The 20,992-nt window shown below is 50.4% G+C and overlaps 1 protein-coding gene across 1 annotated transcript in view; it reads right to left on the bottom strand.

Moving 5' to 3' along the window:
- abcc2 (ATP-binding cassette, sub-family C (CFTR/MRP), member 2) overlaps window positions 1-20,992 on the bottom strand; it is a 154,603-nt gene that overhangs the window by 31,925 nt on the left and 101,686 nt on the right. Inside the window, 6 exon segments of the mRNA XM_072479697.1 lie at window positions 4,452-4,595; window positions 6,555-6,656; window positions 8,599-8,725; window positions 10,908-11,107; window positions 15,168-15,323; window positions 17,097-17,251. Of these exon segments, the coding sequence (XP_072335798.1) occupies window positions 4,452-4,595; window positions 6,555-6,656; window positions 8,599-8,725; window positions 10,908-11,107; window positions 15,168-15,323; window positions 17,097-17,251 (884 nt within the window).

The raw sequence follows: 20,992 nt of genomic DNA, 5'->3' as shown, positions 1-20,992 counted from the left end.
ACCTGCCTGAGAGAGAGAGAGAGAGCAGACACACACCTGGCTGAGAGAGAGAGAGAGAGAGCAGGCACACACCTGGCTGAGAGAGAGAGAGAGAGAGAGAGAGCAGACACACACCTGGCTGAGAGAGAGAGAGCAGACACGCATCTGGCTGAGAGAGAGAGAGCAGACACGCATCTGGCTGAGAGAGAGAGAGAGCAGACACACACCTGGCTGAGAGAGAGAGAGAGAGAGCAGACACTCACCTGGCTGAGAGGGAGCAGACGCGCATCTGGCTGAGAGAGAGAGAGCAGGCACGCATCTGGCTGAGAGAGAGAGAGAGCAGACACACACCTGGCTGAGAGAGAGAGAGCAGACACTCAACTGGCGGAGAGAGAGAGAGAGAGCAGACACACACCAGGCTGAGAGAGAGAGAGAGAAAGCAGACACACACCTGGCTGAGAGAGAGAGAGCAGACATGCATCTGGCTGAGCGAGAGAGAGAGAGCAGACACACACCTGGCTGAGAGAGAGAGAGAAAGCAGACACTCACCTGGCTGAGAGAGAGAGAGCAGCCACACACCTGTCTGAGAGAGAGAGAGAGCAGCCACACACCTGTCTGAGAGAGAGAGAGAAAAGACACACTCCTGCCTGAGAGAGAGAGCAGACACACACCTGTCTGAGAGAGAGAGATTTGGCGCACACCTGTCTGAGAGAGAGAGAGAGAGCAGGCACACACCTGTCTGAGAGAGAGAGAGAGAGCAGGCACACACCTGTCTGGGAGAGAGAGCAGACACGCATCTGGCTGAGAGAGAGAGAGAGAGCAGCCACACACCTGGCTGAGAGAGAGAGCTGACACACACCTGTCTGAGAGAGAGAGAGAGCAAACACACACCTGTCTGAGAGAGAGAGAGAGAGAGCAGCCACACACCTGTCTGAGACAGAGAGAGAGAGCAGACACTCACCTGTCTGAGAGAGAGAGAGAGCAGGCACACACCTGTCTGAGACAGAGAGAGAGAGCAGACACACACCTGTCTGAGAGAGAGAGAGAGCAGACACACACCTGTCTGAGAGAGCAGACACACACCTGTCTGAGAGAGAGAGCAGACACACACCTGTCTGAGAGAGAGAGCAGAAACACACCTGTCTGAGAGAGAGAGCAGGCACACACCTGGCTGAGCGAGAGAGAGAGAGCAGACACACACCTGGCTGAGAGAGAGAGAGAGAGCAGACACTCACCTGGCTGAGAGAGAGAGAGCAGACACGCACCTGGCTGAGAGAGAGAGAGCAGACACACACCTGGCTGAGAGAGAGAGCAGACACTCACCTGGCTGAGAGAGAGAGAGCAGACACACACCTGGCTGAGAGAGAGAGAGAGCAGACAGACACCTGGCTGAGAGAGAGAGAGAGAGAGCAGACACGCACCTGTCTGAGAGAGAGAGAGAGAGAGAGAGAGCAGACAGACACCTGTCTGAGAGAGAGAGAGCAGACACACACCTGTCTGAGAGCGAGAGAGAGAGCAGACAGACACCTGGCTGAGAGAGAGAGAGCAGACACACACCTGTCTGAGAGAGAGAGAGCAGACACACACCTGGCTAAGAGAGAGAGAGGGAGAGCAGACACATACCTGTCTGAGAGAGAGAGAAAGCAGACACACACCTGTCTGAGAGAGAGAGAGAGAGACAGAGCAGACACACATCTGTCTGAGAGAGAGAGAGACAGAGCAGACACACACCTGTCTGAGAGAGAGAGACAGAGCAGACACACACCTGTCTGAGAGAGATAGAGAGCAGGCAGACACCTGGCTGAGAGAGAGAGAGCAGACAGACACCTGGCTGAGAGAGAGAGAGCAGACACACACCTGTCTGAGAGAGAGGGAGCAGACACACACCTGTCTGAGAGAGAGAGAGCAGACACACACCTGGCTAAGAGAGAGAGAGAGAGAGAGCAGACACATACCTGTCTGAGAGAGAAAGCAGACACACACCTGTCTGAGAGAGAGAGAGACAGAGCAGACACACACCTGTCTGAGAGAGAGAGAGAGAGACAGAGCAGACACACACCTGTCTGAAAGAGAGAGAGACAGAGCAGACACACACCTGTCTGAGAGAGAGAGACAGAGCAGACACACACCTGTCTGAGAGAGTGAGAGAGCAGACAGACACCTGGCTGAGAGAGAGAGAGCAGACAGACACCTGGCTGAGAGAGAGAGAGCAGACACACACCTGGCTAAGAGAGAGAGAGCAGACAGACACCTGGCTGAGAGAGAGAGAGAGAGAGCAGACACGCACCTGTCTGAGCGAGGGAGAGAGAGCAGACAGACACCTGGCTGAGAGAGAGAGAGCAGACACACACCTGTCTGAGAGAGAGAGCAGACACACACCTGGCTAAGAGAGAGAGAGAGAGAGCAGACACATACCTGTCTGAGAGAGAGAGCAGCCACACACCTGGCTGAGAGAGAGAGAGAGCAGACAGACACCTGGCTGAGAGAGAGAGAGAGAGCAGACACACACCTGCCTGAGAGAGAGAGAGAGCAGACACACACCTGTCTGAGAGAGAGAGCAGCCACACACCTGGCTGAGAGAGAGAGAGAGGGAGAGAGAGTGAGCGAACACACACCTGTCTGAGAGAGAGAGAGAGACAGAGCAGACACACACCTGTCTGAGAGAGAGAGAGAGAGACAGAGCAGACACACACCTGTCTGAGAGAGAGAGAGAGAGAGCAGACAGACACCTGGCTGAGAGAGAGAGAGCAGACAGACACCTGGCTGAGAGAGAGAGAGCAGACACACACCTGGCTAAGAGAGAGAGAGAGCAGACAGACACCTGGCTGAGAGAGAGAGAGAGAGAGCAGACACGCACCTGTCTGAGAGAGAGAGAGAGAGCAGACAGACACCTGGCTGAGAGAGAGAGAGCAGACACACACCTGTCTGAGAGAGAGAGAGCAGACACACACCTGGCTAAGAGAGAGAGAGAGAGCAGACAGACACCTGGCTGAGAGAGAGAGAGCAGACACACACCTGTCTGAGAGAGAGAGAGCAGACACACACCTGGCGAAGAGAGAGAGAGAGAGAGAGCAGACACATACCTGTCTGAGAGAGAGAGCAGCCACACACCTGGCTGAGAGAGAGAGAGAGCAGACAGACACCTGGCTGAGAGAGAGAGAGAGAGCAGACACACACCTGGCTGAGAGAGAGAGAGAGAGCAGACACACACCTGGCTGAGAGAGAGAGAGAGAGCAGACACACACCTCTCTGAGAGAGAGAGAGAAAGCAGACACACACCTTGCTTAGAGAGAGAGAGAGAGAGCAGACACACACCTGGCTGAGAGAGAGAGCAGACACACACCTTGCTGAGAGAGAGAGAGAGAGGGAGAGAGAGTGAGCGAACACACAGCTGTCTGTGTGACACACACCTCTCTCAAGAAATCAGATACTGCCCCTTTCTATAATTAATTTTTTTTTTTTAATTTACTGAATGTGGGCGTCTCTGGCTAGGCTCAGCATTTATTGTCCATCCCTAGTTGTCCTTCAGAAGGTGGTGGTGAGCTGCCTTCTTGAACCGCTGCAGTCCCTGAGGTGTTAGTACACCCACTGTGCTGTTAGGGATAGAGTTCCAGGATTTTGCCTCAGCAACAGTGAAGGAACGGCGATATATTTCCAAGTCAGGGTGGTGAGTGACTTGGAGGGGAACCTCCAGGTGGTGGGGTTCCCGGGTATCTGCTGCTCTTGTCCTTCTAGATGGTAGTGGTCGTGGGTTTGGAAGGTGCCGCCTAAGGAGCCTTGGTGAGTTCCTGCAGTGCATCTTGTAGCTGGTACATGGGCATTATTTTAACTGAATTTTAACAATTTTACCTGAAGACAAACAAGTCATTTGGTAACACAGAACCTGATGTTGAGAAACAGACAACAAGCTGTTGATGTTTTCCACCTTGTAGTTACTTATTGGGGCAGATTCTCGAGAATACCAATTAGGGAACAACAATTAAAACTGCACATGGAACATGGTGTTGGCCACTGTGTACACCTGAGCACTGCACTTTAGAGAGGATGTCAAGGCCTGAGGAAGGTGCAGAGGAGGTTTATCAGAAATGATACCAGGGAAGAGGGACTATGTGGAAAGATCAGAAATGCAGAGGTGGTCCTCCTTGGAGCAGAGGTTGCTGGACACGTTGATAATTATTATGAGCTTTGATGGAGAATAGGAAGAAACTATTCCCACTGGGAAGGGCTTTGGGAATAGATTCCCAGATTTCATATAATAGCAACGGAACCAGAGGAGGAAGACGCGGAGAATTTTGTTTTTGCACAAGCTTGTGTCTGGAATGCGCTGCATGGTAATTTTCAAAAAGGTAAATAGGAAAAGGCAACATTTGCAGAGCTATTGGGAAAGAGCTAGGGTAGTGGGACTAATTGGGCAGCTCTTCCAGAAGGCCAGCACAGCACGATGGGCTATTTTATTGTCATTTCCGTTTTACCTTTTCATTTCTCCTGAATTCACAGGTGAGGCCACGGAGCACGAGATCCAGCTCTGGTCTGTAACGAGCCTGGTAATCCAGGAATTTAATCTCCCCCTGGTCAGGCCAGCCCTTTTCTGGTCGGTGGTCCGTCACCCAACGAGCCTGAGAAGAAAGACATCGTTAAAAAATCATTAAAAACCAGGGTGGGGATTCTCCGAGCCGATCGGGTCCGGGGCCTTTGCGCGATTCCCCGGGGACAGGAGAACCGCCCCCAGTCGCGCGCGGTCGACACGGTGCCGGCGGGGGCCATTGAAAGAGGCCCCCCCCACGCGGCGATTCTCCGCCGGCAGCAGGCCGAATTCGCGGCTGTAAGATTCCAACATGGTTCCCACCCGGAGTGGTGGCTGCGGACCCGGTCCACGGGGGAGGGGGGGGGCGGGGGGGTCCGTCGCCGGGGGGGGGGGGGCCTCCAGGACGGCCAGGCTCGCGATCGGGGGCCACCAATCGGCAGGCGCGCCTGATGTGTGGGGGGGGGGGGGCCTATATTGTTGGGACCGGCTTGCTGTGTGGGTCCGCCGTGATGCGCCCCTGATAACCCCCTTCAAAATGGAGAATCACGCCTGTTTTCTCGCGGGCGTGGGGGCATCGCCCCATTCTCAGAGAATTCCCACCAAGCTTTCCTTTTCTTTATCGAAACCTATTTTTAAAAATCCCAGTTTCCTCTCTTTTGAAAAAAAATTAATTTAGAGTACGCAATTCACTTTTGTCCGATGAAGGGGCAATTTAGCGCGCGCCAATCCACCTACCCTGCACATCTTTGGGTTGTGGGGGTGTGGTGGTATGTATTAGGGGTCATGTGGGACTGTGAAACCATGATGCTATTGGCTGACAGATCCCGGGTCCTGGTTGGCTGTTGACTCCTGGCTCCGCCCTGAAGGCGGAGTATAAGAACCTGAGCTTCTCCCCGCCGCTTCATTCTGTTGCTGAACTGTTGGGGACAAGTCTCGCTTAATAAAGCCTGAATCGACTTCATCACTACTCGTCTCTCTCGTAAGTCATTGTGCGCTACAGGGGGGGAGACCCACGCAGACACGGGGAGAATGTGCAAACTCCACACGGACAGTGACCCAGGGCCGGGATTCGAACCCGGGTCCTCAGCGCCGCAGTCCCATAGAACACAGAACATGGAACAGTCCAGCACAGAACAGGCCCTTCGGCCCTCGATGTTGTGCCGAGCATTGTCGGAAACAGCTAACCACTGTCCAGTGCTAACCACTGCGTCACATGCCGCCCACCCAGTTTCTTCTCTTGAGCATTGCTGGATAATGAACCAAGAGAATAGTGCATTGTTCCCCCAAATATCAACTCACCCTGTCTGCACTAAATGTCCCAACACTCTCAATCTCGTCCCAACACTCTCAATCTCGTCCCAACACTCTCAATCTCGTCCCAACACTCTCAATCTCGTCCCAACACTCTCAATCTCGTCCCAACACTCTCAATCTCGTCCCAACACTCTCAATCTCGTCCCAACACTCTCAATCTCGTCCCAACACTCTCAATCTCGGGGAGTTATGCTGGGTTGGGGTAAGGGGGTGGTTCAATCCTCTCTGCGTTTCTGCCCAACAACCTTAAAACAAAGAAGGTGCCTTTTGAGTACGAACTGTGGCACAGTGGTTAGCACTGCTGCCTCTCAACACCAGAGACACGGTTTCAATTCCAGCCTCGGGTGACTGTCTGTGTGGAGTCTGCACATCTTCCCCGTGTGTGCGTGGGTTTCCTCCGGGTGCTCCGGTTTCCTCCGGCAGTCCAAAGATGTGCAGGTTAGGTGGGGTTATGGGGATAGGCCAGGGGAGTGGCCCTAGGTAGGATGCTCTTTAGGAGGGTCAGTGCTAACCTGCTGGGCCGAATGGCCTCCTTCAGTGTCCCTCAAATCAACATTGTGTAAAATGAGAGCAGATAATGCAGTCATTGTCACATTGCACTTTGCTGTGCCTCTGTGCACTTGGTCAATCCCTGTCCTCCTGCCCCTGATGGCTGCTGCCTGTCCCACTGCAACCTCCCAATTCCAGGGAACTTTGCGCTCTTTTCCCCTCGTTCCCATCTCTCCGTTCGGGATACCTCATTGTCCAGCTTGGTATATTCGGAGACCCTCTCCACAGACACAATGTTGGTCTCCAGCTCTGCTGTCTGCCGGACCAGCCAGTTCAGCGCCTGGGTCACCTGAGGAGTGGTGGACAGAAAAACAATTGATGAAAGCAAGCGTAAGAGGGAGAGACAGCGAGTGGCTCAGATCATTTAATGACAACGTTCATCAGAGTTAAACTACACAGTGCCACAATCCTAGGCAACACTGCACAGGTCCACAGCACTGGGGGATAGGGCACCGGTCTGTAACTGAACCTCCTCACACACTTAAATGATGGGGGGGTGCTCTGTGTATTTGCAAGGGCAGCACGGTAGCCTTGTGGATAGCACAATTGCTTCACAGCTCCAGGTTCCCAGGTTCGATTCCCGGCTTGGTTTACTGTCTGTGTGGAGTCTGCACGTTCTCCCCGTGTCTGCGTGGGTTTCCTCCGGGTATTCCCGTTTCCTCCCACAGTCCAAAGATGTGCAGGTTAGGTGATAAATTGCCCTTAGTGTCCAAAATTGCCCTTAGTGCTGGGTGGGGTTACTGGGTAATGGGGATAGGGTGAAGGCGTGGGGCTTGGGTGGGGTGCTCTTTGCAAGAGCCGGTGTAGACTCAATGGGCCGAATGGCCTCCGTCTGCACTGCAAATTCTATGTGAAAGTTCTATGTAACCCCAATACGATGATGGCTTGCAAGGTGAGGGATGTGGGTCTGTGATTCCCTCACACATGTAGATTCAGGGCAAACATGTGGGTCTGGATTCTCCGTCTTTGGGACTAAGTACCCACACCGTCGGGAATTCAGCCGGTCAGCAACGGCGCATCGCGGGACGGGCGTCAGGCAATGGCCTGAGGCGGTGGATACTCGGCACGGCGTACTCCATGAGTATGCCGATTTTCAGGGAGTGGAGAATTGGAAAACCGGCGGCGGTCCCGATTTCGACGCCAAAACGGATTCTCCACCCTGTCACCGAGCCCGTTTTCGGCGTCGGTGAACGGAGAACCAGCCCATGGAGTCCTCAGCTTCGGTGTCCTGGAAACAATTTCACCCTTACTTTTTTTTATTCGTTCATGGGATATGGGCTTCGCTGGCTAGGCCAGCATTTATTGCTCATTTAATTGCCCCTTGAGAAGATGGTGGTGAGCTGCCTTCTTGAGCCGCTGCAGTACTGTGGTGTAGGTACACCTACTGTGCTGTTAGGGAGGGAGTTCCAGGATTTTGACCCAGCGACAGTGAAGGAACGGCCGATATGTTTCCAAGTCAGGGTGAGTGAGGGAGTTGGAGGGGAACCTCCAGGTGGTGGGGTTCCCGGGTATCTGCTGCCCTTGTCCTTCTAGATGGTAGCAGTCGTGGGTTTGGAAGGTTCTGTCGAAGACATCACCTTCCACTGCGTGGAACAAGAAGCCAGTTCATTCGTGCCTCTGAGAAAGCGTTGTCAGGACATCTAACGTTAGAATTTTAACTTGGAAAGTAGAAGAAATGTTCTCTTGCATAGAGCTTTTTGCTCTTCGAAAACGGAATACATTAGTTCAGGGGCAGTAGAGGCTGGGCAGTCAGGATATATGAGACCGAATTACAGAAGATTTTAGCAACAGTAAATCTGCAAGGGGAATGGGAGTGACGACGATATGTGGGATTAGAGAGCAGATATCCCAGGAAAGGTAACGCGCACAAAGGCAGGGTGGGTCAAATGGACTGCCCCCGCAGCAACATTTCTACAATTCTAGAATAATCCTTCCCAGATAAAAGCAATTGTTTTTCATTATTCTTTGTCAGGATGTGGGGAATGTTGGCAAGGCCAGCACTAATTGCCATCTCTAGTTGCCCTTGACCAGGTGCAGTTTTACAGTGCAAAGCGGATGCAAAAATACTGCTAGGCCCAATAACTTCAGGCATCTCAACTGCAAGAGGGTCACGGGACGGGCTGGGCAGAAAGGAAACTTTCATCCAATGGAGCTTGGCCCAACACATCAGAGATGTTGAAACGGCTGAATCAGTGCAAGCAGGACCGGCCTGCCACGGGAGATGTACTCACGTTTAGTGCATAGGAAATGGAGAGACCAACCAGCCCACTATCCAGGCTGCCTCGGGCTAAAACAGAAAACAGGGCAGCAAAGAACACCACCAAATTGCCAACAGACTCCAGGCGGATTGCAAGCCACCTGTATGGAAAGACAAGGTGATGGTTACCTTACAGCTACAGTGGGGCAGACTGCCAAAGGTATACAGGTTCAACATAAACATATCCAATGCAGCTCCCTAAATGGGGCTCTCAGAGACAACCCAAAATATTTCACAAGCATGGAACATACAATGTTGAAGGAGGCCATTCGGCCCATCGAGTCTGCACCGACCCACTTAAGCCCTCACTTCCACCCTGTAACCCAATAACCCCTCCTAACCTTTTTGGACACTAAGGGCAATTTAGCATGGCCAATCCACCTAACCTGCACGTCTTTGGACTGTGGAAGGAAACCTGAGCACCCGGAGGAACGCCACGCACACACGGGGACAACGTGCAGACTCCGGACAGACAGTGACCCAGCAGGAATCGAACCTGGAACCCTGGCGCTGTGAAGCCACAGTGCTATCCACTTGTGCTACCGTGCTGCCCAAGTTAAGCCATGAGTTATCTAGCTGTCAATGTGGTTGGTCCACTTGGCAGCCACTCTAACCTCCCAGTCGGAAGGTGGTGGGTTCGAATCCCACTCCAAAGCAAAAATCCAAGGAAAATCTGCACTCTTCATTTCTCTTGTCTTGCAAACTAAAGCCCAACAGTTAATCGAGCCTCACTTCTTAAAGATGAGCATGTTAAGGGGAGATTTCAGTGAGGTGTTCAGAACCATGAGGGGTTTTAGCTGAGTAGATAGAAAGGGACATTGTTCACTGGCTAGGGGCTCAGTAACCAGGGGGACACAGATTTTAAGATTACTGAAATGAGAAGATTGGGAGGATGAGAATTCTGGTTTTACATCTGCAGTTGTTGAGATCTGGATCACACTGCCTAAATTCAAGAACTTTCAAAATGAAGTTGGATAAATTCTCAAAATGGAAAAATTTGAAGAGCGATGGAGAAAGACAGCTTTGGGCTAATTGGATAGCGCTTCCAAAGGGCCAGAACACACACAATGGGCTGAATGGTCTCCTCCTGTACTGTGGTGTGTTACAGTTCATTCAAGGATTCCAGGTTGCTGTGGCAACATGCATGTCTGGAGCTATGAAGAGTGATGGTGGAGGCTCCAATCCTCTTTCCATTACATGGCTTGCCAGGCATTTCTCCCACTCTTACCGCCTGCCATTGGTTGTTGGGAGGATTCCCAGGTTAATAATCAACCCATTTGTCTGTGTTATGAACACACCTTCATTGGCCATCAAGTCCTGGCATGGGACTTGAACCCGGAGCTTCTTGCTCCGAGGCAGAGACTCCACTCACGGCGCCACAAGAACCCTCCGAGGAAAGGTGACCAAAAGCTTGATCAAAGAAGTACGTTTGAAGGAATGTCATAAGTGAGGAGGGTGAGGGGTAACAGTGGGAGCTCTAACTAAGCTGAGCACTCTGGAGGCACGGGGAGGTGAAGAATGTCTGCTTCTCATCTTTGTTCGGGCCTGCCAGTGCATGTGTTTACTCCAGGATCGGAAACGGTTTGAGTGTGATACACCCACAGTCGAATATCTCACACTGACTATTCACATGTGTTACAGCAACTAGCAATGGGCTGCCACCCCCAAGGTTGAAAAGGCCAGTAGAGGGCAGGTAAATCCATTAGCATTGTATGGTGCTGGTGTATTACAGTTTCGCTGCTGTGGTTACATCCACATGCGATGAAAGGAACTGGTTAAATTCTAGTCTGTTCCGTGTTTCTTTTTGTCAGCATTCCTGTCCTGCAACATTGCAGGTTTTGTTTTAAACTGCAGACGTTGTTTGATTCACTTATGTTGGGACTCGGGGATCTGTGGGGCTGAAATTGACCGTGAACTCGACAGGGTGTCTTAACAGCTGGTTGTAATCTGGAGTAATGGATAGTGAAGTTGGGGGCTCCAATTTCCTCCTATCACATGTTAAAACCAGGAAACTCTTCTACTTTTACAACCTGTAATGGAAGGACTTTGTAGGTTGAATATTTATTTATTCGGCCGCCGAGTCCTGGGGTTGGACTTGAACCCGGAGTTTCTGGTTCAGAGGGAGGGACAGAACCCAGTTCGCCACAGGACCTCCCTGCTGCTGGTGTAATCATTGATTGTTCTGTTCGGATTCCATCAAAGGCCGCACTATGATTATGGTATCTGCACCTCATCACAACATGTAAAAGAACACAATGATGAACAGACAAGAAAGGTCAGTACCTGTTCGCCACAATCCAGGGAAAGACACATTTCTGGTTTCCATTTATGATTTGCTCGTTGGTCTCCAGGAATCGGGCCTGGTGCCCATAGGCCCGGATTATGGGCAAACCGGTCACTGTCTCACCAAAGTGCGAGTAGATGGGGGACCTGGTCACCGAGTCTAATCGCCGGAGCTGTCGTGATGTGACAACATAAAACGTCTGCAACAACAAGTGGATTCTTCCATCAATAATCTGAGGCAGGAGTTTGCTGTTTCCCTCTATAGGAGTGGAGCAGCGATTGGTGGACAGACCATGCGCTACCATCAAGGTCCAAATGATAACAGCACAATTCCTTCATTTCAAGTATAAAAGTTCAAAATACAAACATTCCTATTTAGTAGTAAACTCCCAACTATTTTCATTTTCTCAGTACTGAATCATGGCAGACAAATTGCAGCACCCTCTACAATGGTACAGCACGGGGTTAGATACAGAGTAAAGCTCCCTCTACAATGTCCCCATCAAACACTCCCAGGGCAGGTACAGCATGGGGTTAGATACAGAGTAAAGCTCCCTCTACACTGTCCCCAGCAAACACTCCCAGTACAGGTACAGCACGGGGTTAGGTACAGAGTAAAGCTCCCTCTACACTGTCCCCAGCAAACACTCCCAGGACAGGTACAGCACGGGGTTAGATACAGAGTAAAGCTCCCTCTACACTGTCCCCATCAAACACTCCCAGGACAGGTACAGCACGGGGTTAGATACAGAGTAAATCTCCCTCTACACTGTCCCCATCAAACACTCCCAGGACAGGTACAACACGGGGTTAGATACAGAGTAAATCTCCCTCTACACTGTCTCCATCAAACACTCCCAGGACAGGTACAGCACGAGGTTAGATACAGAGTAAAGCTCCCTCTACACTGTCCCCATCAAACACTCCCAGGACAGGTACAGAACGGGGTTAGATACAGAGTAAAGCTCCCTCTACACTGTCCCCATCAAACACTCCCAGGACAGGTACAGCACGGGGTTAGATACAGAGTAAATCTCCCTCTACACTGTCTCCATCAAACACTCCCAGGACAGGTACAGCACGAGGTTAGATACAGAGTAAAGCTCCCTCTACACTGTCCCCATCAAACACTCCCAGGACAGGTACAGAACGGGGTTAGATACAGAGTAAAGCTCCCTCTACACTGTCCCCATCAAACACACCCAGGACAGGTACAGCACGGGGTTAGATACAGAGTAAATCTCCCTCTACACTGTCTCCATCAAACACTCCCAGGACAGGTACAGCACGGGGTTAGATACAGAGTAAATCTCCCTCTACACTGTCTCCATCAAACACTCCCAGGACAGGTACAGCACGAGGTTAGATACAGAGTAAAGCTCCCTGTACACTTTCCCCATCAAACACTCCCAGGACAGGTCCAGCACGGGGTTAGATACAGAGTAAAGCTCCCTCTACACTGTCCCCCATCAAACACTCCCAGGACAGGTACAGCACGGGGTTAGATAAAGAGTAAAGCTCCCTCTACACTGTCCCCATCAAACACTCCCAGGACAGGTACAGCACGGGGTTAGATACAGAGTAAAGCTCCCTCTACACTGTCCCCATCAAACACTCCCAGGACAGGTACAGCACAGGGTTAGATACAGAGTAAAGCTCCCTCTACACTTTCCCCATCACACACTCCTAGGACATGATGTGGAGATGCCGGTGTTGGACTGGGCTGGACACAGTAAGAAGTCTTCCAAAACCAGGTTGAAGTCCAAAGGTTTATTTGGACTTCAACCTGGTGTTGGAAGACTTCTTACTCCTAGGCCAGGTACAGTAGGATAGTCGCAGGTGAACTGGATGGGCAGTGATTGTGTTTTGGAATCACACAGCCTTTCCAGCACAGTAACAGGTTACTGGCCTCAACTGATTCCAACTCCACTCAGGCCTCATCCCACTTTAAATACTTTATCTCATTCTAACAGGTTATCCGAATCCTTTCTACCTCATGTCTTTACCCAGCTTCACCTTTCATACATCTACACTATTCACCTCAACCTCTCCCTGTGGGAGAGAGTTCCACATTTACACCACTCTTTGGTGAAGAAGTTTCTCCTGAGTTCCCTGTTGGATTTACTGGAGCCTGTCTTATATTTACGGCCTTAATTTTGGCTACCCTGCAAGTGGAAATATCTCCTTATATGTACTTGATACACCAAGGGTCAAAAAACATTTGTCGGGGTAATATACAGACCACCAAACTACAGTGGTAATGTTGGGAATAACATTAGACAGGAAATCAGAAATGCATGTGATAAAGGAACATCTGTGATTATGGGTGACTTTAATCTGCATACAGATTGGGTGAATCAAATTAGTCACAGTACAATAGAGGAGGAATTTCTGGAGTGTACAGGGGATGGTTTTCTGGACCAATAGGTTGAGGAACCAACAGGAGAACAGGCCACCTTGGACTGAGTGTTGTGCAATGAGAAAGGATGAGTTGGCAATCTAATTGTGAGAGAAGAATTGGGGATGAGTGACCATAATATGGCAGAATTATTAACAAGGTGGACAGTGAGTTTGTTGATTCTGAGACCAGGGTCCTGAACCTCAATAAAGGTAACTATGATAGTATGAGACATGAGCTGGCTATGATGGACTGGGAAACATTACTGAGAGGAAGGACAGTGGACAGGCAATGACAGGCATTCAAGGAACGAATAGGTGAACTCCAAAAGTTGTTGATTCCTATTTGCAGCAAGAGTAGAAAGGGAACTGTGGCCAAACCATGGCTTATGGGGGAAATTGGAGATAGTATTCGATTCAAAGAAGAGGCATACAAATTAGCAAGGAAACGCAGTAGACCTGAGGATTGGGAACAGTTTAAAATTCAGCAAAGGCGGATGAAGGGATTGATTAAGAAGGGGAAAATAGAATATGAAAGTAAGCTGGCGGGGAACATAAAAACTGACTGTGAAAGTGTCTATAGGTAAGTAAAGAGAAAAAGAGTGATAGAAACCAATGTAGGTGCCTTACAGTCAGAAACGGGGGAATTGGGCAGCACGGTGGTGCAGTGGTTAGCACTGCTTGCTCACGGCGCCAAGGTCCCAGGTTCGATCCCGGCTCTGGGTCACTGTCCGTGTGGAGTTTGCACATTCTCCCCGTGTTTCCGTGGGTTTCGCCCCCACAACCCAAAAGATGTGAGGGTAGGTACATTGGCCACGTTAAATTGCCCCTTAATTGGAAAAGTTAATTGGGTTTTAATTAAATTTTTAAAAAAAGAAACGGGGGAATTCATAGCAGGGCAGAAAGAAATGGCTGAGGAATTAAATTCGCACTTTGCATCTGTCTTCACAAATGAAGACATGAATAATGTACCGGACACTCTGAGAAACACAAGTTTTAGTGAGGAGCTGAAGGAAATTAGCATTAGTAAAGAAATGCTTTGGGGAAATTTAATGGGATTGAAGACAGATAAATCTCCAGGGCCTGATCATTTTCATCCCAGAGTACTTAAGGAAGTGGCCCTAGAAATAGTAGATCCATTGGTGGTCATTTTCCAAAATTCTTTGGACTGGTTCCTACAGATTGGTGGATAGCAAATATAATTCCGCTATTCAAAAAAGGCGGTAGAGAGAAAACAGGAAACTATAGACCAGCGAGCCGTATGTAGGTAGTAGGGAAGTTGCTGCAGTCAATTATCAAGGATTTTCACAGCACAGCACAGAAAATATAACTAGTAGAGTTGACCAGGGATAACCAGTCGACGTGGTACATTTAGACTTTTAGAAGACTTTCGACAAGGTTTCACACACCAGATTACTTTGTGATGTTAAAGTGCATGGGATTATGAGTAGTGTCTGGAGATGGATAGAAAGCTGGTTAGCAGGCAGGGAGCAAAACATTTGAATAAATGGGTCTTTTTCCGATTGGCAGGCAGTGACTAGTGGGGTACTGCAGGAATCTGTGCTGGGACCCCAACTATTCACATTATATATTAATGATTTGGACGAGGAAACTAAAATTATCTCCAAACTTGCAGATGATACAACGTTGGGTGGGAGGGTGAGCTATGAGGAGATGCAGAGATGCTTTAAAGATCAGTCCACCCACTCCAAACCCTGCTTCCTCCTGTCATTTCTTTTCCACAGAGCCCCAGCCTGTTTATCCTTTCCTCAATGTTACACTCTCTCAGCTCTGGCATCATTGTTAGTCCAGCAGTTCCCATGATTAGATACAATGGGAGGATGAGAGACCAGACAACATTACCTGTATGAAATAGTAAAGAATAGCAAGTGGCACGATCACGATGGTGAAATATGGTGTAGCCAGACAAATGACGAACAGCGTGCCGATCACACCAAAGAAGCAGGCCAGAACGCCCCGAAAGGACATTGGTATCGTCTCGTCGATGGTGTAAATGTCCTGTACATCGAGAGAAGCAAACGTTATAGAAGCAAAAGTTACAAATAACATTTTAAAAACTCCCCTTCTTCTAGAACATAGAACATTACAGCGCAGTACAGGCCCTTCGGCCCTCGATGTTGCGCCGACCTGTGAAACCACTCTAAAGCCCATCTACACTATTCCCTTATTGTCCATATGTCTATCCAATGACCATTTGAATACCCTTAGTGTTGGCGAGTCCACTACTGTTGCGGGCAGGGCAATCCACACCCTTACTACTCTCTGAGTAAAGAACCTACCTCTGACATCTGTCTTATATCTATCTCCCCTCAACTGAAAGCTATGTCCCCTCGTGCTAGACATCACCATCCGAGGAAAAAGGCTCTCACTGTCCACCCTATCCAATCCTCTGATCATCTTGTATGCCTCAATTAAGTCATCTCTTAACCTTCTTCTCTCTAATGAAAACAGCCTCAAGTCCCTCAGCCTTTCCTCATAAGATCTTCCCTCCGTACCAGGCAACATTCTGGTAAATCTCCTCTGCACCCTTTCCAATGCTTCCACATCCTTCCTATAATGCGGCGACCAGAATTGCACGCAATACTCCAAATGCGGCCGCACCAGAGTTTTGTACAGCTGCAACATGACCTCATGGCTCCGAAACTCAATCCCTCTACCAATAAAAGCTAACACATCGTACGCCTTCTTAACAACCCTCTCAACCTGAGTGGCAACTTTCAAGGATCTATGTACATGGACACCGAGATCTCTCTGCTCATCCACACTGCCAAGAATCTTACCATTAGCCCAGTACTCAGTCTTCCTGTTATTCCTTCCAAAATGAATCACCTCACACTTTTCTGCATTAAACTCCATTTGCCACCTCTCAGCCCAGTGCTGCAGCTTATCTATGTCCCTCTGTAACTGGATTGGATTCCCTCAAATGAAGAAAATTAAGGGGCGATCTAATCAAATGGAACACACAACCTGATTGGGTGGTTGAAGAAGATTCCATTGGCGATTTCAAAAGCCAATGGACGCATCTTGCATTTATATAGTGGCTTCAATGTGGCAAAATATCCCAAGATGCTTCATGAGAGCGTGTGTCAGACAAAATCTGACACCTAGACATATAAGGAGCTATACAGACAGATGGCCAAAATGTGGTCAAAGATATAACAGCGCCTTAAATGAGGAGAGGGATGGAGAGAGGCAGAGAAGGTTAGAGGGAGATTTCCAGAATTTAGCCAGTTGAAAGCACTTTAAGAGTGCCTTGGGTAGCAGACACACGGAAACAGCACCGCCTGAAATCCCCCTCCAAGTCACTCACCATCCTGATTTGCAAATATATCAGCCGTCCCTTCACAAACCTGGAACTCCCTCCGTAAAAGCACTGTGGGTGTATCTACACCTCATGGACTGCAGTGTCTCAAGAAGGAAGCTGACCACTGCCTTCTCCAGGGCAATTAGGGATGGGCAAAAAAATCACCAGTGACATCCACATCTTGGCAACCAATTTTTAAAAAATTAACCGAGAGAGGGTATGAATAGCGGATCATTGTTCCCAGTCTTCCTTGTCCAATTATGAGCCAGGAGGACAGTTTGAGAGGATATTTGAAGGCCAGTGGATGATGAGACTTACATAGAAACGCAGAAAGATCGTCTTCAAATAAGGCCTTTAATGGAACTCAGCACTGGCCAGACGTGGGGTCTTCCCAGCCCTGGGTACGCCTGTTCAGTCACCAATGCCACAATGGAGCTCTCGGAGAGTCATGACGGGGGAAAACCTACCTAGGAAAATCTGTTGACAATTCTTCCCGTTGGCGTGGTATCGAAGAACAGCATGGGGACACGAAGGATGTTCTGGAGCAAGCGGACATGCAGGTCCCTGGAAGCGGCGATTGTCCCTCGTGTTATCAAGATAGCTCCAAGAAACACAAAGATAGCTGAGGTAAACGGAAAACAAGAAACAAGTCTGTTAACGCCATTTTCTTTCCCTCTGGCCTCCATAGGAACAGGAGGAGAATATTCAGCCCTTCAAACCTGTTCTGCCAATCAATAGATCACGGCCGATTTGTATCTTAACTCCATCTACTTGCCATAATATCCTCGCCCAGCTACAGTAGTCAAGAAGGAGTCCAGAAAGGCGAGTCAAAAATGGTTTATTTACAACTCAAGGTTAAAGGAAAAGTATTTACTTTTTTTATAAGTTTAGTGTACCCAATTCATTTTCTCCAATTAAGGGGCAATTTAGCGTGGCCAATCCACCTACCCTCACATCTTTCGGTTGTGGGGGCGAAACCCACGCAGACACGGGGAGAATGTGCAAACTCCACACGACAGTGACCCAGAGCCGGGATTCGAACCTGGGACCTCGGCGCCGTGAGGGAGCAGGAAAAGTATTTCCAGGCAGTAGCCCAGCGGAGCCCATTCCGGGATCCCAGGTCCTACATGGCCCAGCTTTTATGGCAATTGATTAATGAGCCCTCTGATGGGCCTCTGCCCCTTCAGCAGGAGAGCTCAGACTCCATGAGATGCATGGAGAGATTAATCGGGTCGCCCCCGTGTGTCCCGTGGGGGATATAACACCTCCCCCCCCCCCCCCCCCCCAAAGTCCGTAGGTCCCTCTGAAGTAGGAAGTGGAGGAGGTCATGGCCCCCTCTTCACCCCGCGGTTGCACCTCCGGCAGCTGCAAGACTGTTCGGGGGAGGAGGGGTAGTGTGTTGGGGAACGTTGTTTCCGGGATGATCGTCTGGGGGGTACCGTTGGTGACTGATCCCTGGCAAGGTCGCCGTCGGAAACCTCGGATGCCTGGGTCTCCATCTCGGAATCCGAGTCCACCACCTCTCGCACCTGGACGCCGGGGCCCCAGGGAGTGAGACCCCCAGGCCCCCACGTGCTGGCTGGCATGGCTGGAAGATAGGGGTGAGACCCCTAGGCTCCCAGGCCCCCACGTGCTGGCTGGCATGGCTGGAAGATGGGGGTGAGACCCCCAGGCTCCCAGGCCCCCACGTGCTGGCTGACGTGGCTGGAAGATGGGGTGAGACCCCCAGGCTCCCAGGCCCCCACGTGCTGGCTGACGTGGCTGGAAGATGGGGTGAGACCCCCAGGCTCCCAGGCCCCCACGTGCTGGCTGATGTGGCTGGAAGATGGGGTGAGACCCCCAGGCTCCCAGGCCCCCACGTGCTGGCTGATGTGGCTGGAAGATGGGGTGAGACCCCCAGGCTCCCAGGCCCCCACGTGCTGGCTGACATGGCTGGAAGATGGCTCCTCTGGGAGGGCATTTCCTAACACTGGCCCCCTGCTCCTGAAGTGATCAAGGTGCTTCCCAAATCCGATCACGAGTCTTTACTTGGTATGAGACTGCTCCAGATGTTGTACCACAGTTCCTGGAATCCAACGGGCTCTGACCCTGAATTTTCGAATGTACACTGAGTCCCCTGGTTGGTATCGTCTGGTCAGAGTCTGCCTGTCTCGACCTTTCCTCTGCAGGTTCTGACTGCGTCGCACTCTCCCACCAGTATCGGGGAACATGAGGCTGAGGTGGGTCCTGAGTTTCCGGCCGTAGCTACGCCAGTCGTGGCACGTGGTATGGTCTGATAACTAAACAATAATCGTTCTAATTTTGGTTGCATGGATCCCAGGGTCTGTTTTTTCCTCCCTCTCTTGAAGGTCTGCACCGCTCGCTCGGCTCTCCGTTCGAGGACGGGTGATACAGGGTTGTGCGAATGTGACTCACCCCGTTTGCCTTCACAAAGCTTTCAAACTCGTCACTGGTGAATGGAATACCATTGTCTGTACCTAGCATCTCCGTGGGTGCAGAAGGGGAGCTGTAGCTTCTCAAAGGTAGCCTTCGACGTGGTGGATGACATCAGATAGACTTCCAGCCTCTCGGACTGGGCGTCTACCACAAGTAAAACCATCGAACCGTGGGAAGGGCCGGCAAATTCTGCATACAGACCCACCCAAGGACGGCCTGGCCATTCCCACGGGTGTAGCGGAGCGGCTTGCAGGTGCTCCTGATGCTCCTGGCATGTGGTACATTGTTGGGCCAGTCGTTCAATGTCCCCACCCAGGCGTGGCCACAACACATAGCTTCTGGCCAGCATCTTCATTGCTGACACCCTGGGTGTCTGATATGCAGGTCCTGGCGTATGGCCCATCTCCCCACAAGGGGAGGCGGTGGGGTAGTGGTATTGTCACTGGACAAGTAATCGAGAGATCCAGGGTAATGCTTTGGGGACCCGGGTTCGAATCCCACCAGGGCAGATGAAGACATTTGAATTAATTGAAAATCTGGAATTAAAAGTCCAATGATTTTTGTAAAAACTCATCTGGTTCACTAATGTCCTTCAGGGAAGGAAATCTGCCATCACCACCTGGTCTGGCCTAGCCTACACGTGACTCCAGACCCACAGTGATGTGGTTGACTCTTAACTGCCCCCTATTGAACTGGCCCAGCAAGTTCAAGGTCAGGAGAGGAGAGAGAGCCAGGACATTGAAAACAGCGCGAGAGGAGAGACAGCCGGGAGATTGAAAACAGCGCGGGAGGAGAGACAGCCGGGACAGTGAAGACAGCCGGGAGATTTAAAAAGCGCGGGGGCTACGAGTCGGAGCAGAGATTTAAAAAGCGCGGGAGCTGCGAGTCGGAGCGGAGATTTAAAAAGATCGCGGCCTAGTTTTGGGAGCCGTTCGGAGGAGGAGGAGCAGTCTCTGTCAGGGAGAGAACCTGAGAAAATTTAAGACCCTCAGAAGGTAAGTAAGTGATTTTTACTCATTTTTACTTTTATTACCTTTTCAAATTCTGTGTGGGGGTGGGGGGGGAAACTGAAGTGACATCACAGAAAAGCTGTGGCCTGAGTGGCTGGTTGGGAATCTACACTGAATTTAAAAAATTAAGCATTGGTAACTTAATTATAATTTAGAGGGGTATCTAAGCCAGAGATCGGAGAGTACTATATTTAGCTTTCACATTTATAGTGGAAATCTAGTGCTAGGAAACAGATAGTCAACAGTAACTTTAAAAACATATTTTTTAAAAAAACTTTTAATTTTAATTTACTAATTAATTGACGCAATGTCAGTTAGAGGGGTGCAGTGCCATGACTGTGCGATGTGGCAGGTTCGGGAGGCTTCCAGCGACCTGGATGGCTTCATCTGCAGAAAGTGCACCCAACTGGAGCTCCTCACAGACCGCATGGTTCGGTTGGAGCAGCTGGATGCACTTCGGAGCATGCAGGTGGTGGAAAGCGTCATAGATCGCAGTTATATAAATGTGGTCACACCCAAGGTGCAGGCAGAGAAATGGGTGACCACCAGAAAGGGCAGGCAGTCAGTGCAGGAATCCCCTGTGGTTGTCCCCCTCTCGAACAGGTATACTCCTTTGGATACTGTCGGGGGGGGGATAGCCTATCAGGGGAAAACAGCAGCAGCCAGAGAAGTGGCACCACGGCTGGCTCTGATGTTCAGAAGGGAGGGTCAAAGCGCAGAAGAGCAATAGTAATAGGGGACTCTATAGTCAGGGGCACAGATAGGCGCTTCTGTGGATGTGAAAGAGACTCCAGGATGGTATGTTGCCTCCCTGGTGCCAGGGTCCAGGATGTCTCCGAACAGGTAGAGGGCATCCTGAAGGGGGAGGGCAAACAGGCAGAGGTCGTTGTACATATTGGTACTAACGACATAGGCAG

This window comes from Scyliorhinus torazame, chromosome 16 (genome assembly GCF_047496885.1).
Source record: "Scyliorhinus torazame isolate Kashiwa2021f chromosome 16, sScyTor2.1, whole genome shotgun sequence".
NCBI classification, from domain to species: Eukaryota; Metazoa; Chordata; class Chondrichthyes; order Carcharhiniformes; family Scyliorhinidae; genus Scyliorhinus; species Scyliorhinus torazame.
Note: the sequence above shows the minus strand (reverse complement) of the source record. Positions and strands in the feature narration are given on the sequence as shown.